The sequence below is a fragment of the Saccharomycopsis crataegensis genome, assembly GCF_037102585.1.
Source record: "Saccharomycopsis crataegensis DNA, jcf7180000000072, whole genome shotgun sequence".
NCBI classification, from domain to species: Eukaryota; Fungi; Ascomycota; class Saccharomycetes; order Ascoideales; family Saccharomycopsidaceae; genus Saccharomycopsis; species Saccharomycopsis crataegensis.
Window position 1 is genome coordinate 1689985 of NW_027043819.1, and position 18902 is coordinate 1708886.

The 18902-nt window shown below is 37.9% G+C and overlaps 9 protein-coding genes across 9 annotated transcripts; 1 reads left to right on the plus strand and 8 right to left on the minus strand. All coding sequences in view use genetic code 12, as the record gives it.

The window, feature by feature from the left end:
- Positions 1-101: 101 nt before the first annotated feature.
- On the minus strand, positions 102-2867 carry DASC09_005950 (Gpb2 protein; the record flags this gene model as incomplete). The annotated part of the gene is made up of 1 exon (XM_064994198.1): positions 102-2867. The coding sequence occupies one exon, from the start codon at positions 2865-2867 to the stop codon at positions 102-104; it is 2766 nt and encodes a 921-aa protein (XP_064850270.1).
- A 386-nt stretch (positions 2868-3253) lies between these two features.
- Positions 3254-4732, minus strand: GCD2 (translation initiation factor eIF2B subunit delta; the record flags this gene model as incomplete). Its single annotated transcript, XM_064994199.1, has 1 exon — positions 3254-4732. The coding sequence occupies one exon, from the start codon at positions 4730-4732 to the stop codon at positions 3254-3256; it is 1479 nt and encodes a 492-aa protein (XP_064850271.1).
- A 693-nt stretch (positions 4733-5425) lies between these two features.
- On the plus strand, positions 5426-5923 carry DASC09_005970 (Hsp20/alpha crystallin family protein; the record flags this gene model as incomplete). Its single annotated transcript, XM_064994200.1, has 1 exon — positions 5426-5923. One exon carries the CDS (start codon positions 5426-5428, stop codon positions 5921-5923), a length of 498 nt encoding a protein of 165 aa, XP_064850272.1.
- An 857-nt stretch (positions 5924-6780) lies between these two features.
- On the minus strand, positions 6781-8088 carry DASC09_005980 (uncharacterized protein; the record flags this gene model as incomplete). The annotated part of the gene is made up of 1 exon (XM_064994201.1): positions 6781-8088. The coding sequence occupies one exon, from the start codon at positions 8086-8088 to the stop codon at positions 6781-6783; it is 1308 nt and encodes a 435-aa protein (XP_064850273.1).
- Positions 8089-9542: 1454 nt separating this feature from the next.
- DASC09_005990 (uncharacterized protein) lies at positions 9543-12080 on the minus strand (the record flags this gene model as incomplete). Its single annotated transcript, XM_064994202.1, has 1 exon — positions 9543-12080. The coding sequence occupies one exon, from the start codon at positions 12078-12080 to the stop codon at positions 9543-9545; it is 2538 nt and encodes an 845-aa protein (XP_064850274.1).
- A 1002-nt stretch (positions 12081-13082) lies between these two features.
- DASC09_006000 (synaptobrevin family protein) lies at positions 13083-13394 on the minus strand (the record flags this gene model as incomplete). The annotated part of the gene is made up of 1 exon (XM_064994203.1): positions 13083-13394. One exon carries the CDS (start codon positions 13392-13394, stop codon positions 13083-13085), a length of 312 nt encoding a protein of 103 aa, XP_064850275.1.
- Positions 13395-13899: 505 nt separating this feature from the next.
- ATG15 (triglyceride lipase ATG15) lies at positions 13900-15531 on the minus strand (the record flags this gene model as incomplete). Its single annotated transcript, XM_064994204.1, has 1 exon — positions 13900-15531. One exon carries the CDS (start codon positions 15529-15531, stop codon positions 13900-13902), a length of 1632 nt encoding a protein of 543 aa, XP_064850276.1.
- Positions 15532-15800: 269 nt separating this feature from the next.
- On the minus strand, positions 15801-17171 carry DASC09_006020 (uncharacterized protein; the record flags this gene model as incomplete). Its single annotated transcript, XM_064994205.1, has 1 exon — positions 15801-17171. The coding sequence occupies one exon, from the start codon at positions 17169-17171 to the stop codon at positions 15801-15803; it is 1371 nt and encodes a 456-aa protein (XP_064850277.1).
- A 1175-nt stretch (positions 17172-18346) lies between these two features.
- Positions 18347-18781, minus strand: DASC09_006030 (uncharacterized protein; the record flags this gene model as incomplete). The annotated part of the gene is made up of 1 exon (XM_064994206.1): positions 18347-18781. The coding sequence occupies one exon, from the start codon at positions 18779-18781 to the stop codon at positions 18347-18349; it is 435 nt and encodes a 144-aa protein (XP_064850278.1).
- Positions 18782-18902: the final 121 nt, after the last annotated feature.

Sequence of the window (18902 nt, forward strand, 5' to 3'; positions counted from 1 at the left end):
AACTGTTTGAATTGAAACCACTGAAGAATATTCTATTATAAACAGAAAGGGAAATGTAAAGAACCGACAAATATCCAATAAATTTAAATAACACTCAATGATTAAGATTTATCAACCAAAGAACGGTAAGACGAAAGGGACAGCTGGGCAAAGATAGGCAAAACTAAGGTCATTATAACTGTCAATGGTACGCCTCGTAGCACAAAATTGGAGAAACTACCTTCTGGCGAATTATTCTCGCGAGAGGAATCGAAATCATCATCATTTCCAAGCAATAATCCCCCAATACAGTAGACTTTGCCTTCCGAAAAACAAATACAGCCTCCCAAAAGATTCATAGTATTGGTAACCATACCTTTGGTTCGCCAAACGAAAGCCAATTTCTTCAATGTAGCTTCATCAAAATAGCTTCTATTCAGTAACACAATCTTTCTGAAATCTTCCCGATCGCTATCGTCGATGGCAACTCTGAGGCGTTTGAATAATTCTAAAGGAAGAGGATTTTCTTTGTTAGTGAAGATTTCTTCATAATCCACATAACTCGATAGCTTGTGGATACACTTGGCGAAAATCCAAGTGTTGGTCGATAAATCCATCATGATTACTCGAAGGTATACACCTCTCAGAATCATAACTAGTTGTTTTGCCACTTCATGCGCATCATGACCCCAAGAGTTCTTATAACCTGTGACATTGCTACTGTTATACCGAAGCCTGGCTTTTATTAGTTCTTTTCTAATGTATTCTTCGGTGAAGCCTCCAATGAAGAACAAATATTGATCGAGCATTATCATCAGGTGGTTTGCTCTATGTAATTCACAATCAATGAATTCGCCTGTTGGGGCAGCATTTTCATCAAACTCGTTGGATCTTGCCCTGATTCTTTCCCAGCGTTTAGTGCCAAAAGTATATTTCCAAAAATCTCCAAATAGGTTACTCAAATTGGTACCACCATGAATCATCATCACCTTATTAATTTTGGAATCGTCCATCTCGGGATTTTGGATCCCCATAGAAGAATTGGCAGCAAAATGATGAGTTTTCCCATTGATTTGAACTTCGTTCAATAAAATTGACGCGTGGAATGCTCTTGGAGTTGGGCCTTCATTAACTGATTCAAGGCAACTATAAAGACCCTCTTCTTCGAATCTCAACACGTTACTGGTACCATCATTGACAAAGGAGAGATCAATCTTCCAATTATAATTGGAACAAGAAAATTTTTTCGTCAGAGTGTTGTAGCTGTAGCCACCAAAAACGTATAATGATGTGGTGTATTTATTTATCGAGCCGATATTCTGAAACGATTGCTTATTATTCATATCAAAGAAATTCATATGAGAAGAAGTCAACATACCAATCATTTTACTGAACTTCATTTCTGACGCAAGAGTCGAATGCCCGAATCTTTCAAGCTTGATAGGAACCTTAAGGGCTGCATTTTCATCTGGAACCAATTTAATTTGTTGAAATTTAAAAGTCACGGTATCGAGAATCCACGCCTTGTTGTTTACCACGAAATCTCTTTCAAAATACCGAGTTCCATTACCATCGATATCATATTGATCATCAATATCAATAGGTTGAGCCACTTTACTAGTAATTTGAAATCCTCCATAATAGAAAATATGTCTTTGACTGATCAAGGTGGCACTTGCACAGCATAAAGCAGGAGGAACATCACCAAAAATCTTTGGAGTGGTAATAATGTTAGTTTCATCATCCATCACGTACAATAGGTCATTATTAACGTAAACTGGATTGTTTAACACTTCATTTTTGAAAGGGAAAGGATAATCAGGGCCTTTGACTTTAATTGTGGAAATGTCGCAAAGTTTCTCACCAAAAATCAATTTCACCCCTCCAAACATGAACACTTTATTACCAATGGCCAATGATGTATGATGGATTAATGATGGGATAGGGGATTTACCATATATGGTTGGACAATAGGAGTAATTGATGAAATTGTTTTTGAATTCCCGGGTTCTAGTTTGGTTGGCCATATCGACTCTTTTTTTGGTCACTGCCCCAGGATTGGCAGCCTTTGCCAATTCCTCATCGACTTTATTCAAATTCTTGAGACCAATGTTGGGATCATCTATCATTGACGAAATATTGGTAACGTCATTCATTAAAGGAACGGTATTTACTTCTGGAAGGGCTGCATCTGAAGAATATTTGTGGGTATCAATGAAGGACTGCTTTGGACGTAATTCTCCCAATTCAATATTATTTTTCACTGATTCACGAGAAGGACGACGAGCTTCAGGAGAGGCAGGAGCCTCCAGCAGTTCTTTTTGATGTTTAGATTTTGAAAAGTTTCTTTCATCAACCTTCAATAATTCCAGGTTCTTATTTAGCATGGAAATGTCTCCGGGAAATTGCGACTTATCATCAAGATTGATGTCTATATTTTCAATAATATTTTTAAAGGCATCTAAATGCATTCGAGCGTTCCAGATTCTTTCATTTTCGATGTACTTGTGGGACACATTGAAAGAAAATGCGCCTGAATTGTTCATGAACGAATCAGCAATGCAACTAGATTGCACCAGCTGATCAAAGTACAGTGTCGTTGAGAGTCTATCATTGAAATTAAGCTTATGAAAATAATAGTCTTCAAGCTTCGATATTTCTTTGGATTGCCTGATGTACGACTCGTTCGACAGCTGTTGGTTTCGGCTCACATCTGTCGGAGATGTCAGAAAACCAACATTGGCTTTCAAGATCTCGCCAAAGTATTCCTTTTTGATAAGCTCCTCCTTTAGTTCGTCAGATCCTTCTTTGGCAGTTTTGTGGTTAAAATAATCAAATGGCACCAAGAATGGTGTAAAACTTTGGAAATTAGTGGAATCAAACGTCATCTTCTAGTACCACTGACAATCTTTCATCCAAGAACAAACAACAGTAAGAGACCAGGCCAGCCCAAGAATTCACAGAGCCCACTGGATATATCAGACGAAAAAAGAAAAGAAACAAAAAAAAAAACCAAAATTCCTGGGAGTCTTATCTTTAATTTGAATTTCTTGGAACAGAAATATATAACAAACCGCCGCCTCTGTGTTTAGACTGTGCTGTTTATTTTTTCTATTTTTTTGCTTGTTTTACCGTTTTCTGCACATACGCGCACCGCAGGGGGAAATAAAAAGAACCTATCAAACGATTTTAGTTAGTTCTACAGAAATAATAATAATATATAAAGACATCAATTCTATCATTAATTTGCTGCTATACGCCTAAATACACATCATCAATTAGTTTTGTATTCACGAATAATCACAGGAACAGAAGATGGTGGCAAAGCACCCAATTCAGTAATAATCTTATTGATGTAGTGAGCAGGGGTCAAATCATACATGATATTAAGAATCTTCAAGTTACTAATGTTGGAAATATCCTTCTTCAAAGGCGATTCATCACTGTCCCCGCCTGGGATTTCCAACTTGAAGTTCTGGTCCTTCTGCGACTGGGTATTCTTTTGCTTTTGGGTTTGCTGCTGCTTTGAAGGTTTACTTTCTAATTGCTTTTGCTTTATGAAACTTTCAAGGGCAAAATTCTTCTTCTTTGGAGAATCTGTAAAGAAGTCCATAAGGTTATTATAATCGCCAAGTTCGTTCTGAGTGACACTGTCTAGCTGGATTCTTTCTGAGAATTTGATGGATTCACAACAGACCAAAATTGGAATATCTCTTTTATAAGACATCATAGAAATCAAGGCAGTACCCACACGAGAATAAAGTCTACCATTTGACAACATAGAATGGGCACCCAAAAATACATAATCAATTTTGATCTCTTCCAACACATTGGATAACGCGGTAATGACGTAGTATTTACAATTCTTGAGCCCTTTGGCGATTAAGTTCTTCAATAAGGTCTTCCCTTCAAACAATGGTCGCGAATCAATGATAATAATCGTGATGTTTTTCTTATTTTGTTCATTGTAACAATGTAAAAATAATTCCTCCAAGACCTTCGAGTGCCCAAATGTCAAGATGGTGGAATTTTCAGTGATGTGAGTTGACGCGAATTTGATAATCATTTTGTCAGTATATTCGATTTTTTCCTTGATGTAAATGTCAATTTTTTCAGCCATTTCCTTTTTGGCATCCAATTCCGCCATATCTATAGGTAACACGGATATTTCTTGTTTCATCCATCTAATGGCATTCCCCATTGTCACGCTCAATGGTCTAGAATTTTTCAAATAATCAATCTGATGTGACAAATAAGCGGTTAAACTTCTGGAGAACATCGAGTTTTCCGGAGTTTGGTAGTCCATAATCACGATTTTGAAAACTTCTAACATGGCTTTACAACGAGCTATGGAGCCAACGATAGAATAGTTGGCGCAAAGACCAGACAATTCTAAGATCTTTGGGTGTATTATATTGAGCAAATTCAATGGCAATTTTGCAGTTCGTTGTTCTCGAGTGCTCAAATGGGAAAAGGCAGAAGGAACCTTGGATTCCACGGTGCTCGCTTTCACTGGCTTATTGATAGACTTTTTGATTTGGGTGGTACTAGGGGCTGATACCTGTTTCTTTGACTTCTGTTTTTGTTGTTGTTGCTGTTGTTGAGGTTTGTCACCACCACTTGGGGCTGGAGCGTTAGGGTTTTCTCCAGGTGGCTTACCATCTACTTCCTTTTGAGCAGCTCTTCTTGCGGCCTTTTCCTTTTTTTTGAGCTCCTTGAGCTCCTTGTTAGACAATTTCTTCTGCTCACTCATTATTGTTAGTCTTTTGGGCAGATCGCTGACCTCTATTCTTGATCCCACTTCAAGTCTGCCATTACTCACTAACAAATTTTTTTTTTTTTTTTTTTAATTTTCGCTTTCTTTTGACAACCAAGGCTGATACCCGGATACAATAGTGGAGTTGATATCCGGGTAAATGAAAACAAAAGCATTAAATATGAGGTAAATAAACAGCAATTTGAGAGTAAATCATACCAGCAGCCCGTATATTGTTTTCCTGCTGTGAATTGATGATGGTAATGGTTTATTGTTTTTTTTTTTTGTAAGACTTTGTTGTTCACTCGCACATAGGCAGATAGATGTAGTTGGACAACATGCATATTGGTAATATTAGAGTGGGCAACCCCATAAACAATAAAGGAATAGGACAGTAGCCATCAGAGAGAGCCTCCTTGACTCGTTGTTCGAAAGACAGTTCTAGAAAATTCTAGCAACTACTGCTTCCCCTCCCGATGACACTGGTGGAACCATCCTGTTGCTGCTCGAATCTTCACGAATCTTCTAGAAAGAGGGGTGCCACACCCTATGATTGGAATATAAATATAACTGTTAGATCTTTCCTTTTTGACACATTTGACTTTTGTTGCTCTTTTATAATAATCATCACTATTAACAATAATTCCACACATACAATTTTATACTTATTACAATTTATCACCATTAAAAATGTCTATGACTCTTCACAACTCACCTTTCTTTGAATTGTTCGATGGCTTGAACAGGCAATTATCAAGAGGCAATAATCTCTTCGACACCATGGTTAAAAGCTCCGGTTTGGATATTGTGCCACCGGTTGACTTAATTGAAAAGGATGATGTGTTTATGTTGCATGCCTCGGTTCCTGGTGCTGTCCCATCCAATATTACCATTGATTTCGACAGAAGCAACAATGAATTGAAGATCGCTGGTACAGTTCCTGAAACCAACATCGAGGAAGAAGACAAGGACACCCACAAGTATTATAGGGAAATCAAGACTGGTTCATTTGAGAGAACAGTTAGATTTGGTAAGGACACAATCGACGAAGATGGTATTTCTGCGAAATACAATAATGGTGTGCTTGAAGTCTTGGTGCCAAAAGTGAAGCCTGCTGCTCCTGAATCAAAGGTTAGAAGAATCCAAATTGGGGGTATTGAAGAAGATTCATCAAAAGAATCCGCTTAGGTAGTCGATTCCAGAAGCTTTCTTTTTCGGACTTTATCGCTGAGTTACCAAGTATAACCTGTTTCTATATGTATATAGCTAGTAGGTACATATTTGAAGTGATAGGGTATTTCAATCATATCAAACTACTATTGTTATATAGTTTTCCATGATACTAAATAATTGTGGCCTTCCCACATTTTGTTTTTAAAAAATAACACCTTTTTGCTTTTCTATTTTTGCTCTTTTTTTTACAAAAAGATTTTTCGGAATATATTTTAGTTTAATTTTACTTTGATTTCAATGCAATTGTAAGACAATACTAATTCACTTGCCAAAGACAATTTTTAATGATAATCTTTTCAAATCCACATAACGAAAAAAAAAAGGAAGCGCCTATTTGGTCAGGGACATTCATAACAGTTATTGACAAGACCCGAAACTCATCAGAGAACAGATTTTTGTAAACTCTGGCAGAAATAATATACTTCGGGTACAAATACATCAACAGTGCCTACCTCAAGAATTTTACCATATATTCACATGTCTTCTAGGCAGTGGTCCAAGCAGCAGTACTGAGGAAACCAGTAATCACCATATATGCACGTATCTTCTAAACAGAAATAGGGATCAGTTACCTTCTTCTCACTGTTATCCATCATTAACTGGATTCAAATGTGAAATGTGAACGAAAACACCTATCTTTGGACCACGATCCATTTTGACAATAAGTGATTTCCATAGGTTTATGCCGGAATAGCCCAACAAAGTCATATTATATGTAAAGGATAAGCATAAAAAATACAACGTATTAGAATTAACCCGCTGCAATATCATTTAGGGGTGGGTTAAAAACAGCTAAGTAAAATATAAATCCCCTATGTCACCATCTTCAATTCCTTTCTAGCATACCACACACAGAAAATTATTAATAGTCCGCTGAGAAGATATAATACAATGACTTTATTTCTTCGCTCAATCGCAATTTCCAGCGCCCTCTGGTCCTTCAATGATTCATCCAACTTTGTTTCAATATCTCTCAAGATATTCAGACTATTCTCCACATTAAGCTTCAATTTATCCAAATACCCTTCAAGAATAACAACATCCCTCAAATAATCTTGCAAATCTTCTGGGGATTTATCATCATGGACCAAACCCTTATCGCCATCATCATCATTCCCTTGGATAATACGAGAGTTTGCTGCGGCATTAGCCTTTTGGATTTTGGAAACTAATAATTTTTTGAACTGGATTAAAAATTCATTAAGCGTCACCAACAGACTCTTGTATGATTGAAAATTCTCATACATTGTGCGTAGTTCCATATCACGAGATGCCACTTGCAACGCAATATCAGTGACAAGGTTTCCTAATTCTAGCATTCTGTCACCAACCGAAGAAAAGTTGCCGGCTTTTCCCAGTGGTGATTTGCCATCTAGTACATTGTAGAAGAGTAAATTATCATAGCGTTCTTTATTCTTCTTCTTCTCCTTCAAAAAATCAGAATATTTCCTGGGAAATAACTGGTGTGGGCGTCCTTGCGATGGTTTAACTGGTTGAACCTTGTAACTTGGCACAACCAATGAATTTTTCTCCTCAATTTCCGCCAGGTCATTAATATGAGGATCATTTTTAGTATTTCCAGAACCAGCATTATGGTTTTTATCATAAATGTTATTAATATTTTTATTACTATCCATCATGAACATCAATTCGTGATCGACAATTAATTCAGATGACCCACTCCTATCAGACCCATCACCATTGGTCATACCTAAAAGTTCCTGTTGATTCTGTGATGAAGCCACTACTGTTTCATTGGAAGTACCATTATTTAATCTGTCAATGTCGAAGTTTATCCCTTTGAATGCAAACACCAACTCTCCAATATCCTTCAATGCCTGCTTGAACTTCCCGTCATCACCATCAATATCTTCATCGATACCAGCAAGGTGATCTATCAGTGCAGTAGAAGAGTCAGTCATAGATGTGTTAAATCCATTATTTAAGGAGCTTCCTCCTCCTCCCGCTGCTCCTCCTATTGTCAACTTTTCAGAAGTAAAATAATCTATTGCCCCCAACCTATCCTCCGGAGAAGATATTTTTATTGCTGGTGGCGAAGGGGTCTCGCCCAAACTTATATCTTTTTTCCCTGTATAAAACTTCTGAACAAGATTATTCATTTTTATGTTTCTGAACGATTGGTACCGCGAAGTGCTGCCTACCACCACAAGCTCCAATGTCGTTATAATTGTGTTATCGATGCGAGACCACCAAAGACACTTTTTCTCTGTTTTTGGTGATGTGTGTCTAGACGCACTTCAAACAGTGAGCATTCCCCGAGTGCAGAGAGTCTGGATCATTATTCTCTCAATCTATGAATAATTTTTCTTTGATTGAATTATAACTTATTAGAGTTCACTTCTGTTTAAATTATCAGCTTAGGAACATTAATAGCGTGATCAAAGGTGTTAATATTTGTGATGGTTACCCATTTGCAACTGAAGATTCTGGGCCTAACAGAAAGAGCGCAGACATGAAAAAGCACCAGGTATGATGTGCAAAATTGTAATTACTAATATTGCTATTTTGGTAATAGTAATAGACTTTTTAACCTTATTACATGTTTTGGGGATGTCCCTTAAAATATCCAATATGTCACTTTTCCAGCAAAGAACTCAAACAATACAAAATCTATTGGGGATGACATCTGCTAATGATAGCATAAGATTTGACTATCGCATTATTTTACATCATGATGCAATGAAATAATATCTGTTCTTTTTTTTAATAGAGCAATTAGACTTTACTATAATATTTTGAAGGACGAAGAGCTTTTCCACTTTGCAAGTTGCAGAAGGAACGAGTTCTCCATTTCCAATTGCAGTGTACTATAAGTCATGCTTAAAATTTATAGTACATAAAATGACATGAGAAATACTTTCCACAACTCTTCATCATATCCAGCATTCTTTTCCAATAATGCGAATTCGTAATACGAATTCATCCTCAGAGAGCTTATACAGAGTTTAAGTGAGAGAGATAGAGGGAAAAAATAGCGACGTCTCTACACTGGGAATCCACAATTAATGCCTGTAGTATAATCTATCTAGATAAAGCAAAGAGAGTTCTTCATGAATTGGTTGTATCAAGTCCAGCAACATGAAGTTTCCATGTAACGATTTTGGATATTTTTGCCTGAAAAACGCCTATGAAAGAGAAGAAATGAAAAGAGGAAAAACCAAAAATAGCCATTAGTTTCAAGAATGTAGTCAAATCAGAATAGTAAAAGAGTAATATAGCAAAGCACAACAGAACAAAACATAATGGAGCAACATATATATAAAAACACAACAGAGTAGTAAAATAACAAAAACACAACAGAGCAAAGTACAACAGATCAAGTCTAATCAGCAACAAAAAAAAAAAAGGGAGAAAAAGAAAGACATTTTTGCAAGAAGAGAATTCCCCCTTCAATAAATGATATATACAGCAGAAGAAGCATTTCATTGAAAATGATGGGCATCTTGTACAGTAATCACAATTATTGCATTACACCTTGTGCTTTTTATGTCTGCAGTTGGTACAGAATCATCAAAAGCAATGACGCAGCCCTCCCGATATTGAAACCACAGAATCAAAATAACCAGATATTCTCGCCTACTTTATCATTATCTTCGTAAAAATTCTTTGGGTGTGAGAAAATTGGTAACTCTAACGTGGTAATTGTTCCCAATGGATGACCACGCTCCAGAACTTCTGTAAAAGGACTGTTAGGATTTATTTTTTTTGTTTCTCTTTTATGTGATTCTGGAACCAACAATACTCCACCAATGCAGCAAATCTTCCCATTAGAATATACGGTGGTGGATCCTATAGTCAGAAAATGTTCCGTAAAGAGCGGTCTAATCCTCATGGCGAAATACAACTTCCTCAAGATTCCTCGGGCCTCGATAGCGGCTTTGGAGTTCCGAGGTACCGTTTGGATATACTTGACTAATTGCTGACACAAAATCACCATCTCATCATCCCAATGGCTTGTAGAGAATGATCTGATTCTCGCACATAACCGTTCATTATTCAAATAACTTCGCAAGTTGGTATACGCCGTGACATCGTTAGAAGAACGAACGTACATAAACGTGTTAGTGGTCAAATCAAGGATGATGATACGAAGATATTTTTTCTTAAGGTTCCGAACCAATTGGCTTGCAATGTTGGTAGCATCAGGAAGGGTGCGTTCATTCAGGTGGTCCAATACATACCCGAAATCTTGCTGATGCTTTACTTTTTGAGATGAGTCTGACTGTTCATTGTGGGATGTGATGAAAGAGTTGTAAAATTTTGCCTTTTTCCTAGAATTCTGTAGTGGCTCAACTACGTATTCTTCATTAAACCCACCGGTGAATACCAAATATTTATCAATCAAAGAAATTCCGTGACTGGCTTTATCAAACTTGGTGGGGAAAATCTCGGACCGAGGAGAGCAATCAGCATTAAATGAATGACTCAAAGTTTCGATTTTCGACCATTGCTGGCTTTTAACGTTAAATTTCCAAAGATCTCCAAGAATGTCAACAAAGTTGCAACCACCATGGATAAGAACTGAGTAATCAGGTAATTTATTTTGTGGCTTGGGAGAGTCGGTTGCCACAGAATCAGAATAGTATTCGCCCAGTCTGATGTCCTTCAAAGCTTGGTCGTCACATAATGTTGAAGCATGGCAACTTCTGGCGCATGGTAAGGCGACATTATTTGGGATTAGAACCTCAGAAATCACCGCAGGGAATTTGAAATTAAGGTATCTTTGGCTGCCGGTTGGGGTATATTCTAGCTCAATTTTGTACATTTTGTTGGTACAAATTGGGACTGGTTCATTATCTACCGCTGGTAAAATGCTTGATGATTCAGTGACACCTCCAAACACATACATTTCACTTTTTGTCGAGACACCACAAGCTTCACAACTGGACGGAGAGGAAGTCAGTGACATAGTTGGAATAATGGTACATGAGTGACCTAATAATTTGAAATCTGACAAACCATCATGCATCAAGGGCACTTCGATGAACTCCATGAGACAAATATCCAAGATCCAAGCTTTTGTATTGTATTCAATGGATCTATCCAACATGATAACCCCATCATCCAACTCTGACTGATCTTCGGCGTATTCTGTGTTTAGAGTGAATCCACCAAAATAGAATATATATCGGTCGTTAATGACGGTTGCTGTAGCGCCACTAATCCCTTCTGGAGGGATATCCCCCATTACTTTCGGTATGGATATAATGTTACTTTCGATATTCAAGACATAGATATTTCGATTGGGGACGGTTTCTGGGTTATTAAACACCGAGCTTTTGAGGGGAAATGGATAGTTTTGATTATCTTTAGCTTTAAAATACGATGACGTTGTTTCGGCCACTGTGAAATTCTTGTTATCGTAGTAGTAGCTTACCAACCCGCCAAAAATGTAAATCTTCCCGTTGATTGCGGTTGAACAGTGGTGCATCAACGGAGGAATAGGAGACGGTCCGTACATTTTGGGGCAATACGTGACACTGATGAAATTTTCATGAGCTCCGTCAGTAGTCTGATGATTCTCAGAGTATACCGAAGCACTCGAGGGCTGCGAGGCAGGTTCTGGTTTGCAAGTATTGTATTCTAGAAAATCTAGATTAGAATTATCGGAAATGTCCTCCACATTTGAACTTTCTAAAGGTTTTAGATTTTCAATGTAATCTTTATATAATGGGAGCTGGCTTATAAGGTGAGTAAATGTGACATAATCCCCCTGTGGTATCCAAACTTTATGGTCTCTAATGTAGTTACAAATCTCATTATTGATTTTCGATTGGTAGATCTTATCGACCTGAGTTGAATGTACTAGACTAGAAAGAGTGCTGCTGTTATTATTGTCCCCATCATAATTCTCCAAGGCGTATTGTTGATCCACCTCGTATGCAAGCATCTGGAGAAATTGCAGTTTGGAAACCATTGGCTCGGGGTCCAAGCCATTAGATAGTAGAATACCCTTTATGGCCAGCAAAGTTGTTTCTGGAGTGCATTCTGTAGTTGATACCAGCGATAGAGGGTTGACATACACCAAAGGTAACAACCAAGGCTGTATGGGTATATATTTATTGTCGTTGTTCTTGGCGAGATATGTCATTGTTCTTTTTTTTTTTTTCCCCCGCCACTATTTGCCAATGGTGATGAGAACGTGGTTGAGTTGGCAGTCCTTTTTCCCAGTAATGCACAGCTAATAACTTTGTCCTGGTAAAGGAAGAAGGGAAACTTAGGTGGGTACACAGAAAATCCTGGCGCCGATGCAAAGGGGAGAAGACTGATGATGATGACAGCGTTGACAGAAAGGGTATTTTTTGACACGTGACTTTTCTCAGTTTCCGGGGAGACCTTATTATTATCATTATTGTACATTTACACCACATAGTGTTAGATCGCTCGGTTAGAGAATAATAGGATTATATATGAATAGTATCTGGAACATCCCAACAAGAAGCCTCGCAAGATGGTTGTATCTATACGGAAAGGCTTTGAGGGATCACAAGTGCTAAACGGACTCAGGCATCTCGAAGATGGCACCTATCATGAACTGTTTATTACTGCTGTTTGTTGAAGGGTCTGGTATTAACAATAATAATGCACGATGCGAGAGCATGAACAACAGAACATCGAATTGGTACTCATAATCTATAATATATATCCCTGCTGGCACACACACACACACACAAAAAAAAAAAAAAAGTAGAATAAATAATCATCAGTTCATCCAACATCTCAACATCAATACGTTTGTTTCATTAAGATTCCAAAATAAAAAAATGGAAAAGTAGTTTCTCAATTATATAATAGGTGATATATATCTCTATATATAACATAAATATGACTAAGCCTTGTTGGCAATAATATTAACTGAACAGCGATAATAACAGGAGTGAGAACAAAAAGAAAAAAAAAAAAAAATACCAAAATCAATAGTCACAGTAGCCAAATCAATAATAGACAACGACAGAAGACACATGCGTTCCAAACATATCATCTGCCTGAGAAGCATCACCAGTCCAATAATCCCCCCGGACAATAAAAAAAATGACGATGAAAAAAAAATCAACACATACACACCCACACAGAGCACAACTGATGAATCAGATCATTTGAAGTGAACGGCAATTGGCACAATAATCACAATAAGCAACACAATCACGGCAACAATCAAGCACATCTTCATCTTCACGTTTTGCCACCAGAAGTGTTTTCTGACATCATTAGCACCGCTCTTGAAAGCCCCTGCGGAAGTACGGAAGTCACTGGCTTGATTTTGCAAGCTATCAAGATTCTCACCACGTTGATTCACTTGGTCGATATTCTGTCTCATGATATTGACAGTATCATCGATCTCCTGTTGGACCTGGTTGATCTTGTTATTTGGTTCATATGGGTCGTAAGGCTGATTGTGGGACATTTTGTATTATTTAGACTTTGAATGCTGTTCTGCTTGATTATATCAGGGAAATAAAATAAAATGGCTTTTTGGTGATTTCAACAGGTACAAACAAATATGGTTGGCTGTGTAGTGGCACTTTTCCTTTTTTTTTTTTTTTTCTTGCCATGTTTTCGTTTGAGATTCTGTGTTTACGCCCGTTGCCCGGCCGCAGTAGATCCCCCAAAACATGAAGCATCCATGGGAAAGTTATTAATTTCTCCTACAGTTAATCAGACGATGGTATTATCATTAGTAAGATTGGCGGGATTAATTTATAAAATGATTCTAGATAAACAAGAAAACCAAACTATGAGTCGAAGGATAGAAATGCAAAAAAAAAAAAAAAAAAAAAAAAAAGCCACCAATAATCTCCATAGACTAAACAGTCTAAAAATAAAGAACAAAAAAGAAAAAAAAAAAAATATCAAAGAATGTCTGAACCACACATCCTTTTGAACAACAAACAGATCTCAGGAATTGAATTTCAGTTCAAGTCATCTTCCCATTCAACACACTTCCCCAACCAATTGAACTTTTTGCACTTATGCTCAACACTACTACTGCTAGTAGCCAGACAGGTAGTACAAGACTTATACTTCGAAGAGGATGGAACCTTGGTAGTACTTGTTTTGTACTTATCATCTGAATCGTCAACCACGTACTTCCAATTGAAACAATCCTGACATGGCGATGGCATACGACATTCAGCAGTCTCGTTATACTTCATGATCACATCATCAATAACCGCATGGATCCTATGATTGTAAATGCTAACCGACCACCCCAAATCTGTAACTGTATCATAAATGCAAGTTTTCCCACTGTGACATTGTGATTCCATAGCATAGCCACCAAGCGAACACGTAGAACTGGCCCCATTGCAAACCCCCATAAATATTGGGTCACCAGTGTTACCAAAGTGCCACACATGTTCCCAATCACTTGGAAGTCCTGGTGGTACAGGCAAGTGAAGTCTTTTTGTAGCAAGTAGATCACCAGGAGCTTGAAAAGTGACGGCTGGCAACCCGTAAGTTCTGGCTAATAAAGCAGATAAAGCTCCTCCTAAAGAGTGGCCAGTAACCCAAACGTTAGCTTTAGGGTAATGAGAAGTCACATTACGATACAAATCTAAAACCGCTTGGTAATATCTATCATCACGACGGAGTTCCTTTTCGAGACATTTTTGATCACAGGTATAAGAGCTTTTGTAACAATCACAAACTGTTGTCCAAAGGTAGCTGACCCTAGCACAACAGCAAGAAAATAAGAGATTGTCATTAATTTTATCGTTATTCACGGTATCACTACCATCTAATGTGGTAACTTCATCATTGTTGTATTCCAAACTTTCGATAATCTGAGCCCCATCAACATCTAATTTGGAAACATATGCGGCGCTGGTACCCTTGATGGAAATCACCACAATTGATTCATCTTCATTTACAAACACATGGCCTCTAAGACCGTCACTCATCCAGCCATAGCTACTCTCATTGTGCCAGGGAATACCAACATCCTTCCAATCTCCGGTGCCTGGCAAACCAACATACGCATTAGAAGCCATAATTGCCAAGTTCAAAACGGTATTTTTATCAGTAACGTTTGGCACCGGCGAAACTTCATCGATCCATTCAAGCTCCACCTTATTGATGTTGGCGATATCAGAGTGTATATATTTGAGATAAGACTCTATGGTATCGGGAGAACGATCTTCGAGTCGGCGAAATGGGAAAGCAGGATCAACATTTAAAGGGATTTTAGCAGTCCAGGGACTGACATCTTGAAAGGAATCTGGAACGCTCAGCTGCTGTAGATCAGAACCAGAGAATCTTTTAGCTTCAAGCTGGTGGCGACTTATGAAATCCGGGGTGATATCAAGCCGGCGATGCACTTTATAGTGTTCTCCTGCTCCATGGTGATAAATATGCTTTATCTGGAAGGTTTGGTTGGGAATGGAAGAAGTGGCAGCTGCTCCACTGTAATCAGGGTTCTCTGTATTTGCTTTTGAATGATGGGGCTGATATCCCGAGAGAAGACTAGATAATCGATTATCGACCTGACTTATTATAAAAAGAAGTGCTACCAAAGCAATTGTTTTGGGAAGACCATAGCTCATTTGTAATTAGGGGCGTTTGAATATGTATTTTTTTCTCTTTGGGTGTTTGTATTTTTATTGAGAAACCAGAACTACAGAAAGAATGTTGATAAAATTGGTATTGGAAAGAGGAAGAAGCGTTCTTTTTTTGATGATCCTTCCCGCTTCACACTTTTTTTTTTTGATAAGCTCCACGTGATAGAGGCTTACCAGATAAAACGTCATTTTCTAATTATCCCAATATATTAAAGAGCTATAAAATAAATATTGTATGTATAAGTTTGTGTTACCTATTTAAATTCTGCCTCAGTTTCGATAAGCGACTTCTTCAAAAGGGACACAATCTCATCGATAGTTTGCGCATCGACGTTGAAGTTTGGTGCCAAAATGATATGTTCACCAGCTTCCCCATCAATAGTACCATGACAAGGCATGATCCCAAGACCGTTCTTCCAGGCATTTTCTGTAAGAACATCGACAAAATTCAAGGATGGATCATAAGGAATACCGTTTTCTTTATCCTTCATGAATTCCACCGCCCAAAACATCCCTTTCCCTCTAATGTCGGCGACACTTTCCATCCCACCAATGCTTTCTTGCAACCCTTGTTCCAATCTTTTCGCCATTTTCTGAATGTTGTCATAAAGGTTATTGGTTTTAACGTATTTTTGAACCGCGTAGCCGGCAGCACAAGCGGTTGGGTGGGCTTGGTAGGTTTGACGACTCATGAAATTCCCACTACCTTTTTCAAGACAATCGGCAATATCTTTGTGCACCACAAGGCCAGATAATGGAAGATACCCACTACCAATGGACTTACCAAAAGTGGAAATGTGTGGAGAGAGTTTATGCCAGTCAGCTTCGTCGGCCAATTGCTCCCAAGCGAAAAAGGATCCCAATCTACCTGAACCGCACATGACTTCGTCAGTGACCAATAAGGCCCCATATTTTTCACAAACGGCCTTGACCCCTTCAAAATAACCAAGGGGTGGTAAAGCACAACCACAAGTACTACCGCTCATGGTTTCGGCGAAAAAGGCCAACACGGTATCAGGGCCGATTTCTTGGAATTTATCATCAAGTTCTTTAATCAATCTGGCACAATATTGTTCTTCAGTTTCGTCTTTTTCCTTGAGATGGAAGCTGAATGGGGTGCTAACTTTATGAAATCTTCTTTCATCGAACATTGCTTTGTAGTCTCTCATTCTGATTTTATGACCACTAAGAGACATGGCACCAAATGAGTTACCATGATACGATCTGTCTCTGGAAATGATATTGATTCTTTGGGGTTGGCCTCTTTCGACGGTGTATTGTCTGGCCAACTTGAGAGCGGTTTCGTTGGCTTCTGATCCAGAATTGTAAAAACAAGCTTTATCAAACCCAAGCTCGGCGTATCTAGGATGTTCTAAAATAATCTCTGCCAATTTTTCAGCGGAGTCAGAAGTGTAGGCGGAAGAATGAGCGTATTGCAAAGTGTTGAGCTGTTGAGTGATAGCATCGATAATTTCTTTATTGGAGTGACCGACAGAAGTAACAGCAGCACCTCCAACGGCATCCAAGATTTTGGACCCGTCTTCAAGATAGATGTATGGACCTTCAGCTTTGACCGCCAATGGGGGCTGACTTGTCAATTTTCTGTGAAAGACCTTTGTGACCATGTTTGTGAATAGAGGTAAGTGAAATTTGTTTGCTTGTAGTGTAACGGTTAGTTATGTTAGTTGTAATAATTAGAAACTTTCCTGTTGTTCGGAGTTTCGAGGTTATTATATAGTTGAATTATGCGGAAGAATGTCGGTGATTTTTCCGTCACTGATAAGCATGCGCAATCACTGGTACCATTTTATCTGGAAATCATCTCCAAAGTCTTCATTGAAAATAGTCTAGCAGCCTCACATTATGGAAACACTATATATATTGTTTACAATTGGGAACGAGTCTATTCACCACCAACCAATGTACGGTGTCATATTGAATCACAAGGGGGTTTCCCTAGGGATATCTATCGCCAACATAAAATCCCGCTCCACCCCCTATTTTCTCGGATCTCTTGCAGTATGGGGAGAGAAGTTATCGTTAGTCATTTCATTTCATTGCCGGTGGTTTGAATGTTTCGTACTAATCTAGAGACTCGCTCTACTGATTTTGAACATCCTTAAGAGTGTATCCATCTATCAGTAAATAGAATACCAAATGAATGTTCGAGTGAAGTGTTTCTTCCAAAGTAATGGCAATGTCTTATCTTTGGAAATCAATGGAAAGATAAGATGGGGTATTGCAATGTCAACTTGGCAATATTTCTAAATGAAAAATCTTTTCATAATTACATGGGAGTTTTGAAGTTGGCTCACTTTTCTAAAGAGAAAGACTAGTCCAGGGGTTGGATTGTTTTTTGTTTTTTTTTTATTTCTTCTTGTAGGTAGTAGAAAGGGTGGAAACATTCCTTTTCATCTTACATAGGCTACATCATATCGGCAAAATGTATCAAAGTAGTGGTGTGATTAAATAAGACGACGAAGTAAAAAGTTTTAAATGTGTTTTTAACTTTATCAACTACAAAATAATAATGTAGAAAGATAAAGCAAACTTCTGGGTAATAAAATAAGGATATGCAAATTGCAAATCATAAAAAAGGCATAATAGGAATCAAGCCCACGTAATCTCATCTAAGCATAAGTCACGAAGGTACAGAGAAATGAATGATAAATGTTTTGTGTGTAGAGTACTCATTCAGTGACTTCTTAAACTTTCATTTTTTAGTGTGTCACAGATATCATATTCCGGAATGAATATCTCCAAGAAAAAAAAAAAATTTCTGCGGCTATTTTTTTTCTTCTCATTTGCGATTATCAGAGAAATAGACGGGCGAGTGGAATTTTATAGCAGTACTAAAGCGTCGAGTATGATAACGAGTTGACCTTCTTTCTGTAGTTGTTGCCTTGGATTTAGGAGATATGCTGGGCACTTTTCCAACTTCACCATGATACCTAATTCCCGATTTATCTTCATTATGTTTATTACTGGCCGATGAAGTACACCTCTCATGATTCCCGCTAAAAGACAAAGTGCTTAAATCAGTCAAGAAGTAAGGATTATTGTCATCATTAAATACAATAGTAGTATCTGTTATGGATTTCGTTGGTGTGACCACCAAACAACCTTTTAAAGGTTGATTGGCTCTTTGGTTGTCATTGGAAAGTGTACTGGACAGCGAAGTACTGGATTGGATTCCTAGAAGATAACATTCACGCCCGGGATCCTTGATTATCATTTTTGTATATTGTTTGCCGTGATCGTAACTTTGGATGTTTATCTTTTTTTGGGTGTGTCAAAAAGGTGGGAGGGGTATCTTTAAATGTTTCAGGTATAATATGTGGAAATATTTGGCAGTT